This window comes from Corvus cornix, chromosome 6 (assembly GCF_000738735.6).
Source record: "Corvus cornix cornix isolate S_Up_H32 chromosome 6, ASM73873v5, whole genome shotgun sequence".
Taxonomy (NCBI): Eukaryota; Metazoa; Chordata; class Aves; order Passeriformes; family Corvidae; genus Corvus; species Corvus cornix.
The window spans coordinates 31,408,214-31,425,599 of NC_046336.1; the positions used below are offsets into that span (position 1 = coordinate 31,408,214).

Genomic DNA, 17,386 nt, shown 5'->3' on the forward strand with positions numbered 1-17,386 from the left:
ACAAAATCACCCTACAAAATAATAATCAGTATTTTTATCCAGTTTCAATACCCAGAGATCTCACAGCACACTGCCCAAGCTGACCTGTATCCCCCAGCATGGGATGGTGCCACAGGCACTCCCATATTCATCTCAGAAATATGAAATTATCTGAGGGAAAAGATCAACGAAGTAGCATTTTCAAGATGAGTCAGGAAGATAAATACAAGGTCAAATCTCAGTCCTACTATCTCACCACTAACCTCTCCTCTCTCTTTATGGAGATAGCTTCTGAAGGTGTGATTAATAATACATGACTTTTTCATACATAAGGGAAACAGGATTTGCTAGTTAAGATGTAGCCTTTGTAACAAGTGGCATACACATATCACATCTGGTTTTATATGTTGTGATAAAAACAGAAAGAAAAAAGGCACCAGTTCCCTGTTGGAGCAGTGAGAGATGAGACATCGAAGAAATTACAACACTCTTGACAAAGCAAGAGGAATCAAGAGTGCTGCTATGCAGAACAAATATGGAGCCAGATATGTATAAATAAAACTGAATTATTATAGCTGAAATGCCCAAGAGAAAGAACTCAAGGAGGAAAAAGTGTTGCTCTGCAATCCTGCCAAAGCACTTCTGGAACACAGGCATTCCTGGTGTCAACACTGCACACAACAGCCTCCCAACAGCACATAAAGCTGCTGCACCACACAAAACCACACACTCCCTAAACCCTAACATACATCTTCCCTGCTCAGATTCCTCATATTGCTTAACAGGTTCTGGGTATAAATCTTCAAATATCAATACCAAATAGCACTCCAAACAAAGAGGCCTTAAATCACTGTTCTTGTTTCCTGCTGCAGTAGCAAATAGATTTGTTAAGACATCTTCTAAAAAAAAAAAAAGTACGTGCAGGTGTCTGTCAATATGTTGATTTAGGCTGAGTGCATACATATATAATTTAGTCACAGCTATAATTTTCTATTGCTTTTGGGGGTAATGTGCCATTTACAGCTCCTACAGAAGGACCTGAAATCTAGGAAAATTGTTTCTGAACTATAGAATCAGGCTTTAAGCCATGACCTCTATCAAGATCCCACAAAAAGGAATATTTACAGTACAGTAACTATTATTTTAGGGAGAAATGTAAAAAGAAAAAAAGAAATGTCTGTACTATAATGTTAAAGTCCTGTGGGTTTTTAGCTGTATTAACCACAGTCCATGTGTAACAGTCCCTTCCACCTCACAAGGAGAAGCACATCCCAGAGACATCTCCCCACAGCACCAACCCATGCCTCCGTTTGCTGACAGCCAGCTCCCTACCTACCGCTGTCTTCAGCAAGTACTTCTCACTCTGTGCCCTCTGAAGTATGTCTTATTTATGGTTTTCTTTTCAAAGAAAAGCATTCCCTTTAAAGTAGTACTCTGGTTTAGCTGAGAAGTACAAGACCATACATGAAAATGTGATCTTTGAAGGCTTTAGTGGATCTTTTATTACATTTTGATAGTAAATACCTACAAGCTACTACTTCTGTTTTGCCAGTAAGAGAACTTCAACTGTGAAGTGACTTCATAGGAACAGAACACAGCAGCATTCCCCCGATCACAGTGCTTTCCCCATGCCCGCAGTAACACATACCCGGTCCGTCTTCCCTTCGGTCTGAACACTGGTACGGCTGCGCGCATCGTGCTCGTCCTCGAGGTCAGACACATCTTCCAGCTCCTCGGGCGTCTGTGGAAAAGGCAGGAGAGGGTTATTCTCTGTCAGAGGGGGTAACTTGGGAACTCATGTCAAACACATTGTACTTGGCCTAAGATAGGGTCTGACAAACATCACCCAGTCCCGTTTGAGCCGTTACTCAACTCTGTGTTTAAATTGGTGTTGCTACTGCTAGCAAACGCGTCTAACAAGAAACCTTTACATGACAAAAATGGATTTTGAATGTGTCGCTTACTAGTTCTATTAAGCAGCACAAGTTCCTGCACTACCAGAAAAAATAAGTGTCCCTAATTTGCTATTTTTATACATGGCATTATTTCATATGCCACTGTCTGTTCCTTCTAGTCACATCAACTGCCAGTTGATTCTATGATTCTGTTTCATTTATGACAAGAGATTTTCTAAGCAATCCAGGTCTTCAGATTTATTTACTGCTTCCCTTTTATCAAAATATTATTAAAAGAAAAGGGGTTTCATGCAGAAGTTCTGAATTTTATCATAAATAACATAGTAAAAAAAGCACAATGACCATGACTTTATAAAAGACACTAAATAAAACATTAAAAGCAAGTTTATTCTATCAGCAAAACACTACACAATGAATGAAGCACACAAAATTTTTGGGATTATGAACCACTTAAAAAATATTGGTTATACCAATGCAATAGGGCACTCAGGAAATTCTCCTTTATCAAGTAAATTCACATTTTTAAGAACCAAAAATATATAGAACCAAGCTCTACAAAACTAGTGACAGATCTACCACCACCTTGACGTCTAGAGCTCCAATTAGAGGGAAATCCTGATGTTCTGAGTCCCCCAAAAGCCTGACATTCCAAGAAAAACATGACAACACCAGGACTATCAGAAAACCTCAGTGAAAGACAGGCAGAAAGAAACCCAGTCATTACTTTTACCCAAGTTTCAATCAAGTCAAATACAATGTTTTTAATCCAGAATTGCTATGTTCTCACCTTCATGTTGTTACTGTCAAGGCATATACAAAGAAGACCTGTTGAGAGGGAAACTGCAGGGTTCTGTCATTTTATTTCTGGGTCCATAGCATGGTAATGGCACTGCATTAACCTGAATAAATCCACCTGCGTGCATTCCTGTCCTTTGGGAAAGAACCTCTGTGGTCAGAGGGTGGTATATAAACCACAGAGCTCAACATCAGCCTTGAAACAAGGTTCAAATAGCACTCCATTGCTTCAGCAGCACAAAGACAATTTCACTCACTGCAGAAAATCATCATTTCTATGAGAACACTGCAAGAAATAACTCAATGTTGGTGCACAAGTTGGCAGAAACAGCATGCTGGGGGTGATAAATACACCTAAACTTCCTCAAGAAAACAGGCAATCAATTTTTGGGACAAAGAGAAGCATAATGCTACACTGCCGAAGTGGGAAAAAGGAACAACCTATTTTCAGGCAAAGATAAACATTGTGATGAAGTCTCAGTTTTAAGTCTGCAATTAGACCCAGTAAGAATTCCACAGTAGCCAAAGGCTGTTACCATACAAAAGTTGTTGGGAAAAGCTGCAGTGTGAAAGAAAAATGAGAATTTGGTGGCAATGGGTATCCCGTCAATAAAAAAAACTATCACAAACTCACTTCAATTGAAACACTTAGGGATACTCTTATTAGAGGACCAATAACAGAAAGGATATTAAAACAGAGTAACTTCAGCTTCTCAGGATTACACTGGCTCCCTCAGGTATGTAAGAGCCTCAATTAAGTTTTACAGAAAAAGAAATAATTTTTCTTTTAAACTATACTTGTGTTATTAATAAAATTTTAAAAACCACATTGCAATTCTTAGGTTTTTATAAAATTAGCTTGGAATTTTCTCCCCCAATGATCATAAAGCTGGATTCATGGCAGCAGAGCACCTTTTCTTCCAGGGCTAACAGATACTTGAGAATCCCACATTTCCAGTATAGGGTTTCTTTCTTCTATAAAGCATGGAATTCAAAATGTTGTGACAGCGCAGAATGGTTAATAACTTAAAGACAGTCACATTATACATAGGTGAATTTCAGGTAATGTGTTTAAGAGCTTTATACCATTATTACCCCACAACGAACTGTATATATTTACAAAATGGTTATTTTAGGGCCACCAAGAGAATTTTGTAGAATTTCACTGACACTATTTTTCTGTGAAGTCAAGCTATGTAAATATTACCAGCTTCAGCATGGAAACCTTGGCAAGCAAAGAAGTCAGCAAACGGACAGCAGGATAAGACACCTCTCAATGGCAGTCTCAGGTAAGATTTCCGAAGACAAAGTCAGCCTTGTATTAATCTGATCTGGCACTTTACAAACTGCAAATCATAGAGCAGAGATCTCATTCCAGCTGCACTGGCATAGGGATTCCCTCTCCAGTTCTTTATCATACACAGAACATGGACTCAGGGTCCAAGTGCTGCTCATCCGAACTCCTCACAAGCTAAATGTTGTCAGAAATCTTTTTGGTTTTAAATTGCCTACGGCCTTTTCAGGTTAGTAAAATCTGTTTGTGGCTGGGGTGAGAAGTTTCCTGCAGAAAGCCCACTTTCCCAGCCAGAGGAGTGCACTCCCATTGAGCTCTTCCCAAGTCATTCTCTCCTATGCCCAGATTTGCCACATTTTGAATTGTTGGTACCACAGAACTCAGAAAAACAAACCAAACCTATCCAGTTACTAAAGACTAAGGACAACATTTCAAGCAGAGAGAAGTTGTTGATTTATCAAAGCTTAAATCACAAACCATAAACTATAGCCATTTTCAGACACAACACCAAAAACTGTAAAAACTCCCTACCATAATAATGGGAACACCAGAAGTAGTTACTCAACTGTTTTCTCTCCTTGGAAGCTGTTTTATGTAATTCAACGCAAAATCTGATTTTTTCATGTTGCTGTCATAATCCACTATTTATTAAAAACCTGATACACACACATATCTGCTTATATGAATATTCCACAGGCCGACACATTCAAAAGGAATGTTTGATGACTGCAGGGTTAAACTGGTATGAACATGAGGGCTTGCAACACAAAATGGTGTCCTGTCATCAATAAACAGAAATTTTGGACAGGCGGAACAGCACAGCTGGAGGACTGGAGTGAGAAGCACTGAAGGAAGCTGAGAGTATTGTTTAAGACTTCTAACAGGAGTCTTATCAACAGCAAGTGACAGAAGAGGAAGAGATTCAAGTACTGTAGTCAGTGACAGGATGAATCCGAGACATAAATGGCAAATTCACTCTAAAACATATGAAGTATGGAATTTTGAGTAAATATAAGGAAGAATGCTGAGGGGTAAAATGAAGCACAAGACTCCGGTCAGCAGCAACCTACAGACTCATGTGTAACATAGTGGTAAACAGAGGTTAGAAGCAAATTTGAACAGAAAAAAACTGGAAGGTTTCCAGGGGCCCCAGGAGCAGAACTCTTGGGTAGCCTCCCCTAGAAGCGCTGGAGGAGGGGAGAAATTCATTCCAAGATGAAGCCTGCACTACAAACAAGCTGATGGAGCAGCTGGCAGCAAGAGCGATGCACAAGGGAGCACAGGACAGCTGCCCCTGCCCCTGGCTCAGGGCTCCAAGAGATTCCAGTCCTTTGTGAAGAGCCTCTGTTGATCCTGACAAAAACGCATTCAAGTACATTCCCTACACATACATTCCAGGCTGTAATTCCATTACTGTGGCTGACAAGCTACACAAGTAGCATGTACTCCTTTTCACATTTCAATGATTGTAATAAATCTGCATTCTTAGTGGGTTTGTTACTGAAGATTGAGGCTGAGGACTCAAAGTCGTATTTACAGCAAAGTCTAATACTGATGAATTTGACACCTTCCTGGTACTCAACTTCAAGCCACAACAGCAAGTCATTACTACTGCACCTGGGTGATTTCAGGATATGAATTACCTTTTCATCTCTGAAATGAAAACCACTCTCTGATGACAAACCTTTTAATTTGCTTTTCTACAAGGCTTTTAAAGAGAATAATTAATAAAACCAAGGTCTGGCCCTAGTCTTTAAATATCTGCCAGTTTTTCTAAACTGGTTGCAAATGGGCTTTTTAGTTTATCTGATTTGTACTCCAAGCTTTGTAGAACAATTTGTTTGACTAGGTTTCACAGCATCTTCTGCAACACAGTTTTTTATGCAAACCCTCCTCAAAGGTGATTATCCAAAGAACTTTATCTATATCATTTGCTTTTAAGGGTCACATCCAACCCATGGAACCATCAATCCTGCCAATAAAGGGTCTCAGCTGCTAGAACATAATGCAGAGCCAGATCTAAAATCTCAAGATATACAACGTAAATGGACAAAGAGGCATCATGGTGTGAAAGGAAGCCATCTCCTCTTATCTAACATTCAATTAAATGCTGACCTTTAGAGTGTCATTATATGCTCTTATGCTTTATCTTATCTTGGCTTCAACAGCCCCATCAGTCATTCTTTTTCACAGACCAATACTACAATGCAGAGCAGACTAACACCTTAACAGGAGCTAAGCTGATGAGTGATGTCTTTATTTTACTACTGCAAATGCAGTTATTTTTTGCTATGTAAATCCCACAGCAACAGCAGAAATGCTTGTGTGCACTCCAGGAGGATCAGAGTTTGTCTATTATGTCTTTCAGTGAGCACACAATGGGTTTACAGAGATTATCTATTCTACTGTGGACATTTGTTTAACGCCCAGACTCTCAACATTTCATCCTGTCAGGCCGCATGTCACTCAGTGTAACAAACCACGGTACACGTGTCACAAATGCAAAAATATCATGCTTTGCAAAAATTTAGCTACTGAGTGATATTTTTGTGTATTAGTCACAACACCACTTAATTCTGCCAGATGACACACTGCCAGAGCAAGACTTTTGATGCACTAGAAAGAGAACAAGAAATTGCAAGCACTTTTTATTTTTTCTGGCTAGTTTAGTAAGAGCCTCATGTAATTGTTGCTATCTAGTCACTTAAAATACTTTTCATGTTCTTGCTAAAAGCAACTGAGTGTTGAGAACAATAAACCCCACATTATAAAGGTCAAATTAAAAAACTATGTTCTTAATCTTTCAATATTGTGACATTTCAATGCTATGGTAAATACCATCCCCTCTGTTAAAAACAATCACATATCTATTCTTGAAATCTGTTCTTGGCAGTTCCCTTAGAAATGACATCTTTTGCATACCACATTATTTGGGATATTGTTAACAGAAAAACAACAAATGATTAATTGAGCCAGAGATCAGATTCTGTCTTTGATAGCAGTGCTTGTCACCAAGCACTGGCAAGGAATTTGTCATCAAACAACAGTAAAATCATTATCCAGCCATAGCCCATACACATTTTCATTTTCAAGTGTAGGTAATAATATTTGTTGTCACTAACAGAAAATTTTGCAAAATACTTTTTATATATTAAAGTTGTAATTCCAGTTAAGATCAGTGAGAATATAAACTGTAGTAAAGAACAAAGTATTTAATTATGATAATAAGTGATGACCTTTAACACTGAAAGATGAAACTATTTTCAATAATAAAAGATGTTATAGGGAACAGAGCAGAGGTTTTAAAACTAAGAAATGCTGTGAACTCACAGTACGGGGCAAAAGTTGCCTTATTGTTACTGGATGCTTGGAGGTTTTGTTTGCTCAGACAACTTACACTGTTCTGCTCCAGGAGATTAAGACCAAAAAAGATAAGGTTAATCACCATTAGAAACAGATCAATAGCCTGGCTCCATGTGACAATTCCTGGGCTTCCAGGTCTCACTGGGCATACATTAGGATACAATCTTCTCAATGACCAACCAGGAGATAGGGAAGATAGGAGCTGAGAAGCGTACTTGAAAAGTTTGAAGTGAAAATTCTGAGTCCTGCCCTCTGAAAATCCTTCTAAGAAAAAACATGAAGTTGGCACAGCTAAGTAAATTGGCACAGAGAGTTTTAGCACCTGTTTTCTGTCCTAAGCTACATTTTTTGTGCTGCAAATGTGCATTTCAGCCCTGTTTTCATTGCTTCCTCTTTCCTTTCCCTGACAGTACTTTGTATGTATGTCACTCTCACGTAATGCTTACAGCAATTCAAACAGATTTACTCCTGGAAATACTGACCTAGTTATGCTGCACAAAAGCTCTGAACACATCTTTAAAAAGTTGGGGAAAACTTGAGAGCCACCTGAAAATCCCAACTAGTAATAGTATTGCAGCTATAAGAGTCCTAAGATATGAGCAGGGTAAGATTTATAAACAAGGTAACAGTTTTATAAAACCAACAGCATGACCAGAACAGCAGCTAAGATTTCAGGGGTACAAATCCTACATTCAGGGACCTGAGGACTCACTCGAGAACCTGGAAGATTCTTGACTTTTCTCCAGTTATTTTATTGCAAGGAGACACTTTTTTGGGTGCAGCTTTTAAAAAAGAATTTCAAATCCCTAAGAAAAAAAAAAATGATCAAACATAGGTATTACAATCACACACCTCTATTTAAACACAAGTCCCTTCTTTCATGAGAACATGACAACTGATATACAATTTCATGCAAAGCATAGTCTTTGCTGATGTTCATTAAGTAGGAAAAATCACCGTATGGCTTAGAAGCTTCCATTTTAAAGTCAGAAAACCAATAATTAACAAGAATAGAACAGTAGGTTTTAATACAAGTGATTTGTTCTTCAGCTATCTAAAATGTATTCTGTTTCTTCCGTTGGGTTGACATACATTTGCTCCATCTAGTGGGAAACTAATTAAGACATCTCATTTATAATGGAAATACTTGTTGTTTAAAAATGGATAGTGAAAAACCAATTAAGCCACTGTTCTTTTGGTAGTAATCTTCATAAAGCAGATTATATATGGCCTTATATACAGGCAGTTTATAGCTGCGTTTGAAATAGAAGACTTCATTTCTAAACATCACCTCAACATTTGAAAATGAGAAGAGATTAGACTGTGTTTACTCTCTCTCATCTGTATGTATTAAAGGTAAACTACAACATCTTTACTGTTGGCCTCGCTAACTCCAAAGGCAACCAGAAAGGTGCTGTGCATGTTACCTCTGCAAAAATTCATAATGGTTCCCATTTTTAATAAAGGACAGAGGAACAAACTGGCCAAGTACAGGCTGCTCACCCTCCTATCAGTCCCTGGGAGTGTCATGGACTTAGGCTCTTCATGCCATCTCTCAAGTCCTGTAACTAAGCTGGGCCTTTAGCCTTTGGCTGTCAGGCTCAGAGGACAGTGCTTCCCAGGCTGTCCCCGACCTGGGAACAAGAGGAGCACCACAGGTGTCCATCTGAAGGCCAGTGCTGCCAGACACCCCTGCCAAGGGCTGTGGCAGCTGCTGGACTGCACACTCAGGGAGTTTTCACACCACACCAGGCAGGAGAACTGCCAGTGGGCTCAGGGATAGGGCCATCCAGAGGGACTCATGTACTCTGGAGGAATGGGCTGACAGGAATCTCCTAAAACTCTGCAAGGGAAAATGCAAACACCAGCACCTAGGAAGGCAGAAGCTACAAACAAAACAAGCTGGTGCTGCCTGACTTCGGAGCAGGCCAGCTGAGAAGGACCTTGGGCTCTTGGCACACACAACATCAGGCAGGAGCCAACAGTGCTCCTTGGCAGCAACACACACACAGCATCCTGAGTTGGAGTGAGGTGTGGCTAGATAAATCCACTTCTGAGAACCAGAGAGTTGAAGTTATACTTGAAAACCACCTAATAGAGCCTGACTTCCTACAGAATCTCCCCTTCCTCTCTTAGAAGCCTGCATTTTTTGTGGAGGAGAGTATATCTCAAAGGCAAAACAAAACCATTGTTTCAAGGCAGATGAAATGCAGAAAAGAAACTGGTTTTGGAATACATCAATATATTAAAGGTAAAAAAGGTGCAGTAATTATCTCAGTTTGACTGTGTTAAAAACACGTCAGGGCTCAGAAAGGACAAGAAACAAGAGACAATTCAGAATTCCACAAGATATGTAGGTTTGTCAGATGAATAAGGTCTGAGCAATGGTAGCCCCCTCAGCAAAGATTTCTCTCTAACATGCCAAATCAATCTGTTTCTGTTACATGAATTATGCTAAATGATTACACTAAAAAAGTGCTCTTGGATGGATTAATATATCCCTTAGCAAAAGGTTGCCAGTGGTAAGTGCATTTCTCAAACTGGAGTAGATGAAATTACTAACGACAACCTCAACATCTGCTCAAGCCTCTTCAGTCTCAACCGACCCTCTGTACTATCTGAGCTGCAAGTAAAACAGATCATCTTTAAAAAAGATACAGAGCAAGCCTGTCCATCACAAACTCATGCCTCACTGAAAAATGCACACTGTAATGCACAGCCTGCTTCTCAAAGTACAGGTACCACTGCTGTCATCCTTCCCACACGTTCCCACCCAGGACTTAACAATTGTTAAGTGCAAATCTCTGTTTTAGCAGCTATTCCTCCCAGACACTCAGCCAACGGAAATAAAACCGCCCTAGCCATGACTCCTCTATCCATCACTTTTGTTCCTGCTTTTAATTATCAGGTTTCAGACGCCCCGAACATGCATCCACCCACCCTCAGTCATTCAGTAACCAATAATGTTCAAGTGAATGATCAGTGCCAGCTGACGTGGAACTAAGGAACCCATTAAGGCCCTCGCACTGTGCAAATCAGCCTTCCTGTCACAAATCACTAATTTCATTCTGCTTTGGGAGGCTAAGAGCCTTCATTACCAAGTAGGCTCTCCAAGCAAAGTGGAATTAAACATACACACACCCCTGCCCCTCGAAGAACACTAGTTCAGGTCTAGCTTCTGAACAAATTAAATGATTTTTATGCTAAAATTCTTGTATGTGGAATGCATTGTTCCATCGAGGAAGGTTTCACGACCAAGTTCTGTGAAAGGCAATATAAAATATTCCCCTCTAAGACATCAAATGAGGAAGTTATTCAGATCAATACTTTCCCTTTACACATTTTTTCACAATATGCAGCTTTGACAGCCTCTGCTGCCCAGTGAAATGGGAGAGACTCAACTCTGTCATCTGCTAACAGACAGAGATAAAACTAGCACAAAGACAAACATGAGAGCCTTAACATCTATGAAAATGGAACAAAATCTTATGTATGAAACTTGGTTTTCTTCATGTCCTGACACTGAACCATGCCATAAATCAAATCCCTCCTGATGGGAGAGAATTTTCTAGAAGTCCTTGCAAGGAGTTTCAAAGATAAACCGAGACTTTTCCTGGAGTTTCAATGCTGCCGGATAGCTGTTTATTAAGTCTTATCAGAGGAACAGAGCCACCAGTGTGACCCAGGTACAGCATAGAACACAGAAAGCAGGAGAGACGTCTAATTATCAAGATTTACACGGCCTTTTAAAGATAATTTAACCAATAGTTACTAAAAACGTATATTATTTTCACTTTCCTACCAATTATTCAGTAACACAGGCAGGAACTGTGGAATTCTCTATCCAGTTATCCCAAACTACTTTTACTGCAGAACATGGAGTAGTAGAAGAAGGTTTAGAGAACAACAACAATCCTCCATTTTGATATTTTTTATTCTTATCTATTTACTACAAAGAGAAGCCCAAAACCTCTAAATTTTTCACCCTGTGACAATCTTACATAGTAGTCCATCACCTAATTCACACCACTATATTTTCTAGTTCTTGTCTGATCGTTGGTAATTTTTTCCAAGGTTTGAAGCCAAAACAGTGCTGTCCAGGGGGGTAAAAACCCTTAAAAACAGGCAGAGAAATATTCTCGGCACTCTGGGTTCCTACAATGTCCAAATCAAATCTTCCCCTTGTAGCAGAGCTTATTCTCTTTGTATCCATTATGAATACATAACACAGATTTTCTCCAGTCTTGTGCAAAAACATTTTACACCAATGAAAACAGCTATGCCATCCTTCCTTTCTCTCCCCTCTGGTTTTCTGTTCCTTGGGCCAATTAGGACTAACACATTTGGTGTTTTTCTCATAGGTCACATTTTCTAATGCTTTGGTTATTGTAGCTGTAACACATCAGAGTGCACTTGCTTAAATGACTAGGAAATTTTGGAGGTTCTCACTGCTCATTTTGGGACGTAAAATCCCACTTCTCTTATTTTTAACAAAGGTCCCTATGAAGCTGAGTAACTGCAACCAATTGTAACTCAGTAAAATCTTGCTTGGTTGCATGGGCTGAAATTGGTCTTTCAGACATCTCTGGTATTATCTGACTTGAACAGTAAGTGAACAGCAAGAACTAATGAATCTAAACACAAATTAACCATAAGCAGCCTAAGTTTAATCAGTAACTGGCACTGATAGAAATATTTTTATCCCATGTCAGTATATTTTAAAAAGTCTTTTTACTACAACAGAACAGAATACAGGGACTTTTTTTTTTTTATGAAAGAGAAAAACACACATGATAAATACTTGCTAGAAAAGCACTAAGAATTACAGGGGAGCACAGGCTAAAGAGGACATAGCAGCATCACATTCCTGAAAATAAAGGCAACCAGACTGTTTTAAGTATCAGTAGGCACAGACAGCAAGCCTTATGAAATAAGCCTTCCCTTCAGCTGAGAGCTGAGCCTCCACTGCAAGTACTACATCGAGTGCTGGGCACTGCACTTCCCAAAGGAAGGGCACAGCTGGAGAGCAGGATTGCAACAAGCATCAGCATGACATGAAAAAGCAAAACAAACCCAAACTTTAAGTACACAGGAAACAAGGAGAAGATCATCCATCCTTGATGGACATGAAGTGCTTTAAGATGCCATAAGGAGATGTGTGGAGTGGATTTAAGGAAGAACTCTCTAAAAGGAATGACTGCTTGGAGGCACCCTCCAGTTGCCAGCTGTGGATGTCTCTAAGAACAGATCAGACAAATGAATGCTGGGAATTACTGAAGTTAATCCTGACTTGCACAGGAGACAGTTCGGTATCATTAGACTTCACATTTGATTGCTGTATTTATCTTAGGTCAGCTGAAAATCAGAATTTATGTATTAGTTACCCTTTTCCAAAGAGACTGACACCCTGTGGGGATGCCAGTTTTCAGGCTTTACAAAAGACAGTTCTTACACTACCTTAGTATGAGGCACGAGAAGAAAATCTGCATATGAACAATGCAAGACAAACTGTAAGGTAAGAGAAAACAGAGAAGAAATTTAAAAAGAAGGGGAAGGAAAATAAATGAAGAGGATACAAAGAAACACCACTGTGTGAGGCAGGACAATGCATAGCTATGCCTGTGATGCAGCACCACGAGTCCTCAAAGAATACTATGCTACATCTTTGTGGTGAGCTATTCGTGTGGGCTGCTGAATGGTCCCTGACAGGAATTTCAATTGTTCCTCTTTCCTCTTACCTTCTCTTTGTGGAGGATGGTATTTTTTGGCAATTAATACTGCTCAACCTTTTTTCTTCCCCAGGCAGTAGATAAATCTCAGAGCTCATCAACATACCCAAGAATAAACAAAAAGGAGTGGAGATGTATCACAGCCTACATCCGAACTCTGCCAGGCAGAAGCTGCCTGCCAAAGCCCCGAGCTATCTGGCAATCCCACAGGCTGATTAAGACTGAACCATTCCATCTCTAAAGAGCCAGGCTGCAGGTAATACTTGCTACTGAGCTTTCTGGAAGAGAAATATCAGGAGAAAAAGAAGCTTTTTACTGATGAACTAAACACAACCTAAAATTTCATCTCAGTTTTACTCTGCTAGGTGAGAAATGTGAGAATTTTACGTGGAGAACACAGTCCTGCGAGTTATAAATTCAGTATGTTCTACAAATGGCATGAGGCAATTTAATATGCCATTTAATAACCCAAACATGGAAACAAAACCAACAATACAACAGCAACACTATCAGATAGGATGATCTTTTTATTCAGGAAAAAATAACTCCCTTTCTGCAGTTGAAAGACAACCAGGGTGAGTCACCTGCTTTCTGACTTGTGAGTTCCCTATAAACTGCACAAACAAATCAAGCACCCAGTCTGAGACTGAGGAAGCTGGAAGATACAAGCTTTAAGGTGGTATTAATGGAATGGAACCACCAAGCGGAAAGAAAAGTCTAAGTTAAGCAGACACAATTTTAGGCTTCATCTCTCTTGGGGACTGGATCCATTTCAGCAGTAAGTGATTAACTGCAAACCCCAGCATTGGTAAATTAACTCACAATTTCCACTGATGTTGCTGTGCTTAAAATCTGGGTAAGTTCTGCTTCTGGTTCCACACTTACCAAGGTGACGATGCTTTATTTGTTGCCCACTTGAGCAGCCAGACTGAGCTCCACACTCCCACGGGTCCAGGGCACTGGTGTGACCTCATATCACCTCAAGCTCATAACCAGGTGTGTTACCTTTACCTTTGTTTGCTGTGCTTAGCACTCCCTCACTAAAACAGCAAATAATTATTCATGTCTGTTTTTTATTTGCTGAATGTTAATTAAGTCTCATGCTTGTTTCTTTATGCATTTGGAATCCAGCTTTCCCAAACCCACACGCATTCCAGAGTGTATTCAATAGAGCCTCCCTATGGGGCCAGCCAAGGCATGCCCTGCTCAGCGGGGATGCCAGACTGGTTTCCCACTAGGGCAGAAGGCTCCAATTCCCACTCTGAGAACACACCAGCAACAAACATACAGCTGACATCTGCCAATCCGATTTCCTCCATGCACAAAGCACACACTGATCATAAAGAAGGCAAAAGGCAGGCAGAGGTGTGATTAATACAATATACATAGGTGGTAGAACAACGGATGCCAGCCCCCCAGCTGGCTCTGACACCAGTTACTGTGGCCAAGCCCATGCCTGCACTGCAAGACTACACAGTCAGGCAGTGAGCTTCAGTGTCCGTGCATTAATGAGAATACCCCCCTCGTGTGCTGGCCATGACCCCAACAGAGGAACTCCAGAAGCCTGCAGTAAGGGATGAGATTGCTGGGATGGGGCCCTCAGCTGCTCTGGGTGCAGGGGCTGGCTGAGGCAGGCATCAAGTGACAAAGCTGTTCTCAGGGACACGCAGCTGTAGCATCCCCACGCTGCCACAGCCTCACTCCGGATACTTCCCAGCAGCTCTTTATCCCTCACATGGATATGCTCTGCTGTATCCTAACATGGAAGTTATGACTCCTTCTGTGGGTGAATTTAACACTTTCACAGACTCCAGGAGATTTCAAAGGCTAATCATGCAAGCCCATATGATCATTTCTCATGTGCTATTTCATGCTCAACCATGTTCAGGAAAAAGTAAGGCTTCTACTTTCCTAAAGAATTCTGTCCAACTTGCTAAATAATTAGGTTTTCCTCTATTTTCTATAATTTTATGCAGACTACTTCATGAAGACCAGCATCACAAGGCACTTGGAGTAACAAACTAATTTTAAATTAATATTACTGCTCCAATTTTCTTATAACTGAAGTACCTGGTATAGCCATTACCTTGGAGACACTGTTGCTGTTTGTGCTACACTGGAGGAATGCAGCAAAACAGCAATTTCAACCCAATCCATGTGCTACAGGGTGCACAGCACTCCCCTGCACCACAGTTCTCTTCACTACTCATATACACTGATTTTGTTGATAATATAATGGACTTCTTTGTCTCTATTTTAAGAATAGGCTGTAAGACCCAGGCTTTCTCAGGAAATTAGGCAGCATCAGTTTTGTCAACCTCTACAGAACCTTTTCAGGTAAACAGGACTCACAAATACCATCTTCCACTTGTCAGGCTCAGTGGAGAATTTTTTTTTTTTTTTTTTTAATTCTCCAAATAATTTTTTTCCAAGGTTTCTTTTTTTTGTGAGTCAGTTCCCTCTTACCACTGTCTCCTTATGTCCACGTCCCTTCATCAACTGCATTCCAACCCTAAGCACACTTTCAAGGAAAGAACCTGGTGTGATTCAAGCTGGCAAGCAATGTTAATTAAAAAAAAACCCCAAACCAAAGGCAGGAAGCTGTCATTAAAAGCAGAACCCAAACTCAAATATACCCACGGAATACTAAGGAATTCTAAAAACAGAAACCAAAAGAACTCAGGGAAGCAATAAAGAAGCAGTTAATCCCAAACCTTTTCCACTGTCACACTACTTTATCAGCAAGGACATGCATGACAAGAGGACCAGATCTGACACTGTTACACCAACGCCAAAGCACAGAATGACACACACACCAGCACTGCTACCCTACTCCTGTGCCAACAGAACTGAGATCACAATCTAACACATACAATTACTAAGTCTTTGAAGTCCAGTGACATTCTGAACGCATTTGTGATGTACCTTGTAGCTTTTCTGCACCATACTAAAAAAATCTATCCTACCAGATAAACGATTCCACAGTGACAATGGCAACTGGGAAATTTCAGCTAAGCCATGGACCTTACAGATGACTGTGATCAGTGGTAAAGGGAAATACAGCTGGATCTAGCCTGAGCAATGAAGATCTCTGAGGCAGAACTGCACCAGCACTAACAGGGCGACAGGGCTGATTGCAGCATCAGAACTACAGCCTGAGCTCTTAGCACTGCTGAGAGCCTGCAGTCTCCATTCCCAGGCTTGCCTTGTTCATACTCCAGTGAGCCATGTGGCAGGATGCATATTTTAATGGAGTATCTATGATTTGTAACACTTTTACTGTGCTTCCCAGTTTTGGTTCCAGTAATTCAGTCCTTCCCTTTTAACAGTAATATTCACTCAATTTCTCTGGGAATATAATTTATATTAGACAGTAAGCACCAAATGGAAAGGAAGGAATACACATCACTTTTTCTTGCTCTAAGAAAAAAAAAAAACCCTCAGCAAAGATTTTAGTGTTCCAGAAAAAATACTGTTATGTGCTTAAGTTTCCAATGAGCCACTAAACCACAGATATCAAATAATTCTGCGAAGTTCTGTCTTCCTGAAAGAGGGGGGTAATTTTGTGAACAATTAAAAGCATAATCATATGTGACACTTGCAAAGTAATTTAATCCCTACACTAGGAAGAACTGACATTTAAAGTAGTATCTAAGTCAAAATTGTTTATGCCATCCATTTCTGTCAAAGCATATTGACTCCTGCATGTGACCCAATAATCCCAGCACTAGGAGATTTCTATGGAAAGCCATGTAGCAATCTGCTGCTGAGGAGCTCTTAACTCACAGCCTTGCACGATGCCTAAGGCTGTGTACTTTGGGCAGAAGACAGCACAGATTTTCCAGGATGGATAACTGCACATGGATCTTGCAATGGACACAGCATGCAGCTGACACCACCACTGCTGTCTCTCTATCGGTATTTCTGAAACCGGTTATTACTTCTGTCTGCGTGTACCCATAAAGGTTTTCCTTTTTTAAACAAAACACAACACAACATCCTTTCCATTAGCTGACACTTCATAAACTGGAAACCTAAGGCAGGCTAAAGAAAATTCCATTTTTAACTGGAAAAGATGGGTCATACATTCCTGTGCTGAATGTAAACAGTGAGGCATAAACACAGCAGACAATAGTGCAAGTATTACAGACTAGTAGCTGTATGCAGTGTAGCAAGCAGCTTCCTTTTGTAAGTTTAGAACACACTATTGCTTTGTTTGACCCATCAATTCCCCATTCCTGTTTTAACCTTAATAGATAAAATTAAGCAACAAACACTGACATCAGGCATGTCTTGACAGGGCCCTGGGT

At 40.2% G+C, this 17,386-nt stretch overlaps 1 protein-coding gene across 4 annotated transcripts in view; it reads right to left on the minus strand.

Moving 5' to 3' along the window:
• The window catches only part of CTNNA3 (catenin alpha 3), a 430,393-nt gene that overhangs the window by 64,565 nt on the left and 348,442 nt on the right, over window positions 1-17,386 (minus strand). For all 4 annotated transcript variants that reach the window (XM_019286635.3, XM_019286634.3, XM_010400758.4 and 1 more), the window contains one exon: window positions 1,628-1,720. In XM_019286635.3, the coding sequence (XP_019142180.1) occupies window positions 1,628-1,720 (93 nt within the window). The remainder of the gene's footprint in view (window positions 1-1,627; window positions 1,721-17,386) is intronic.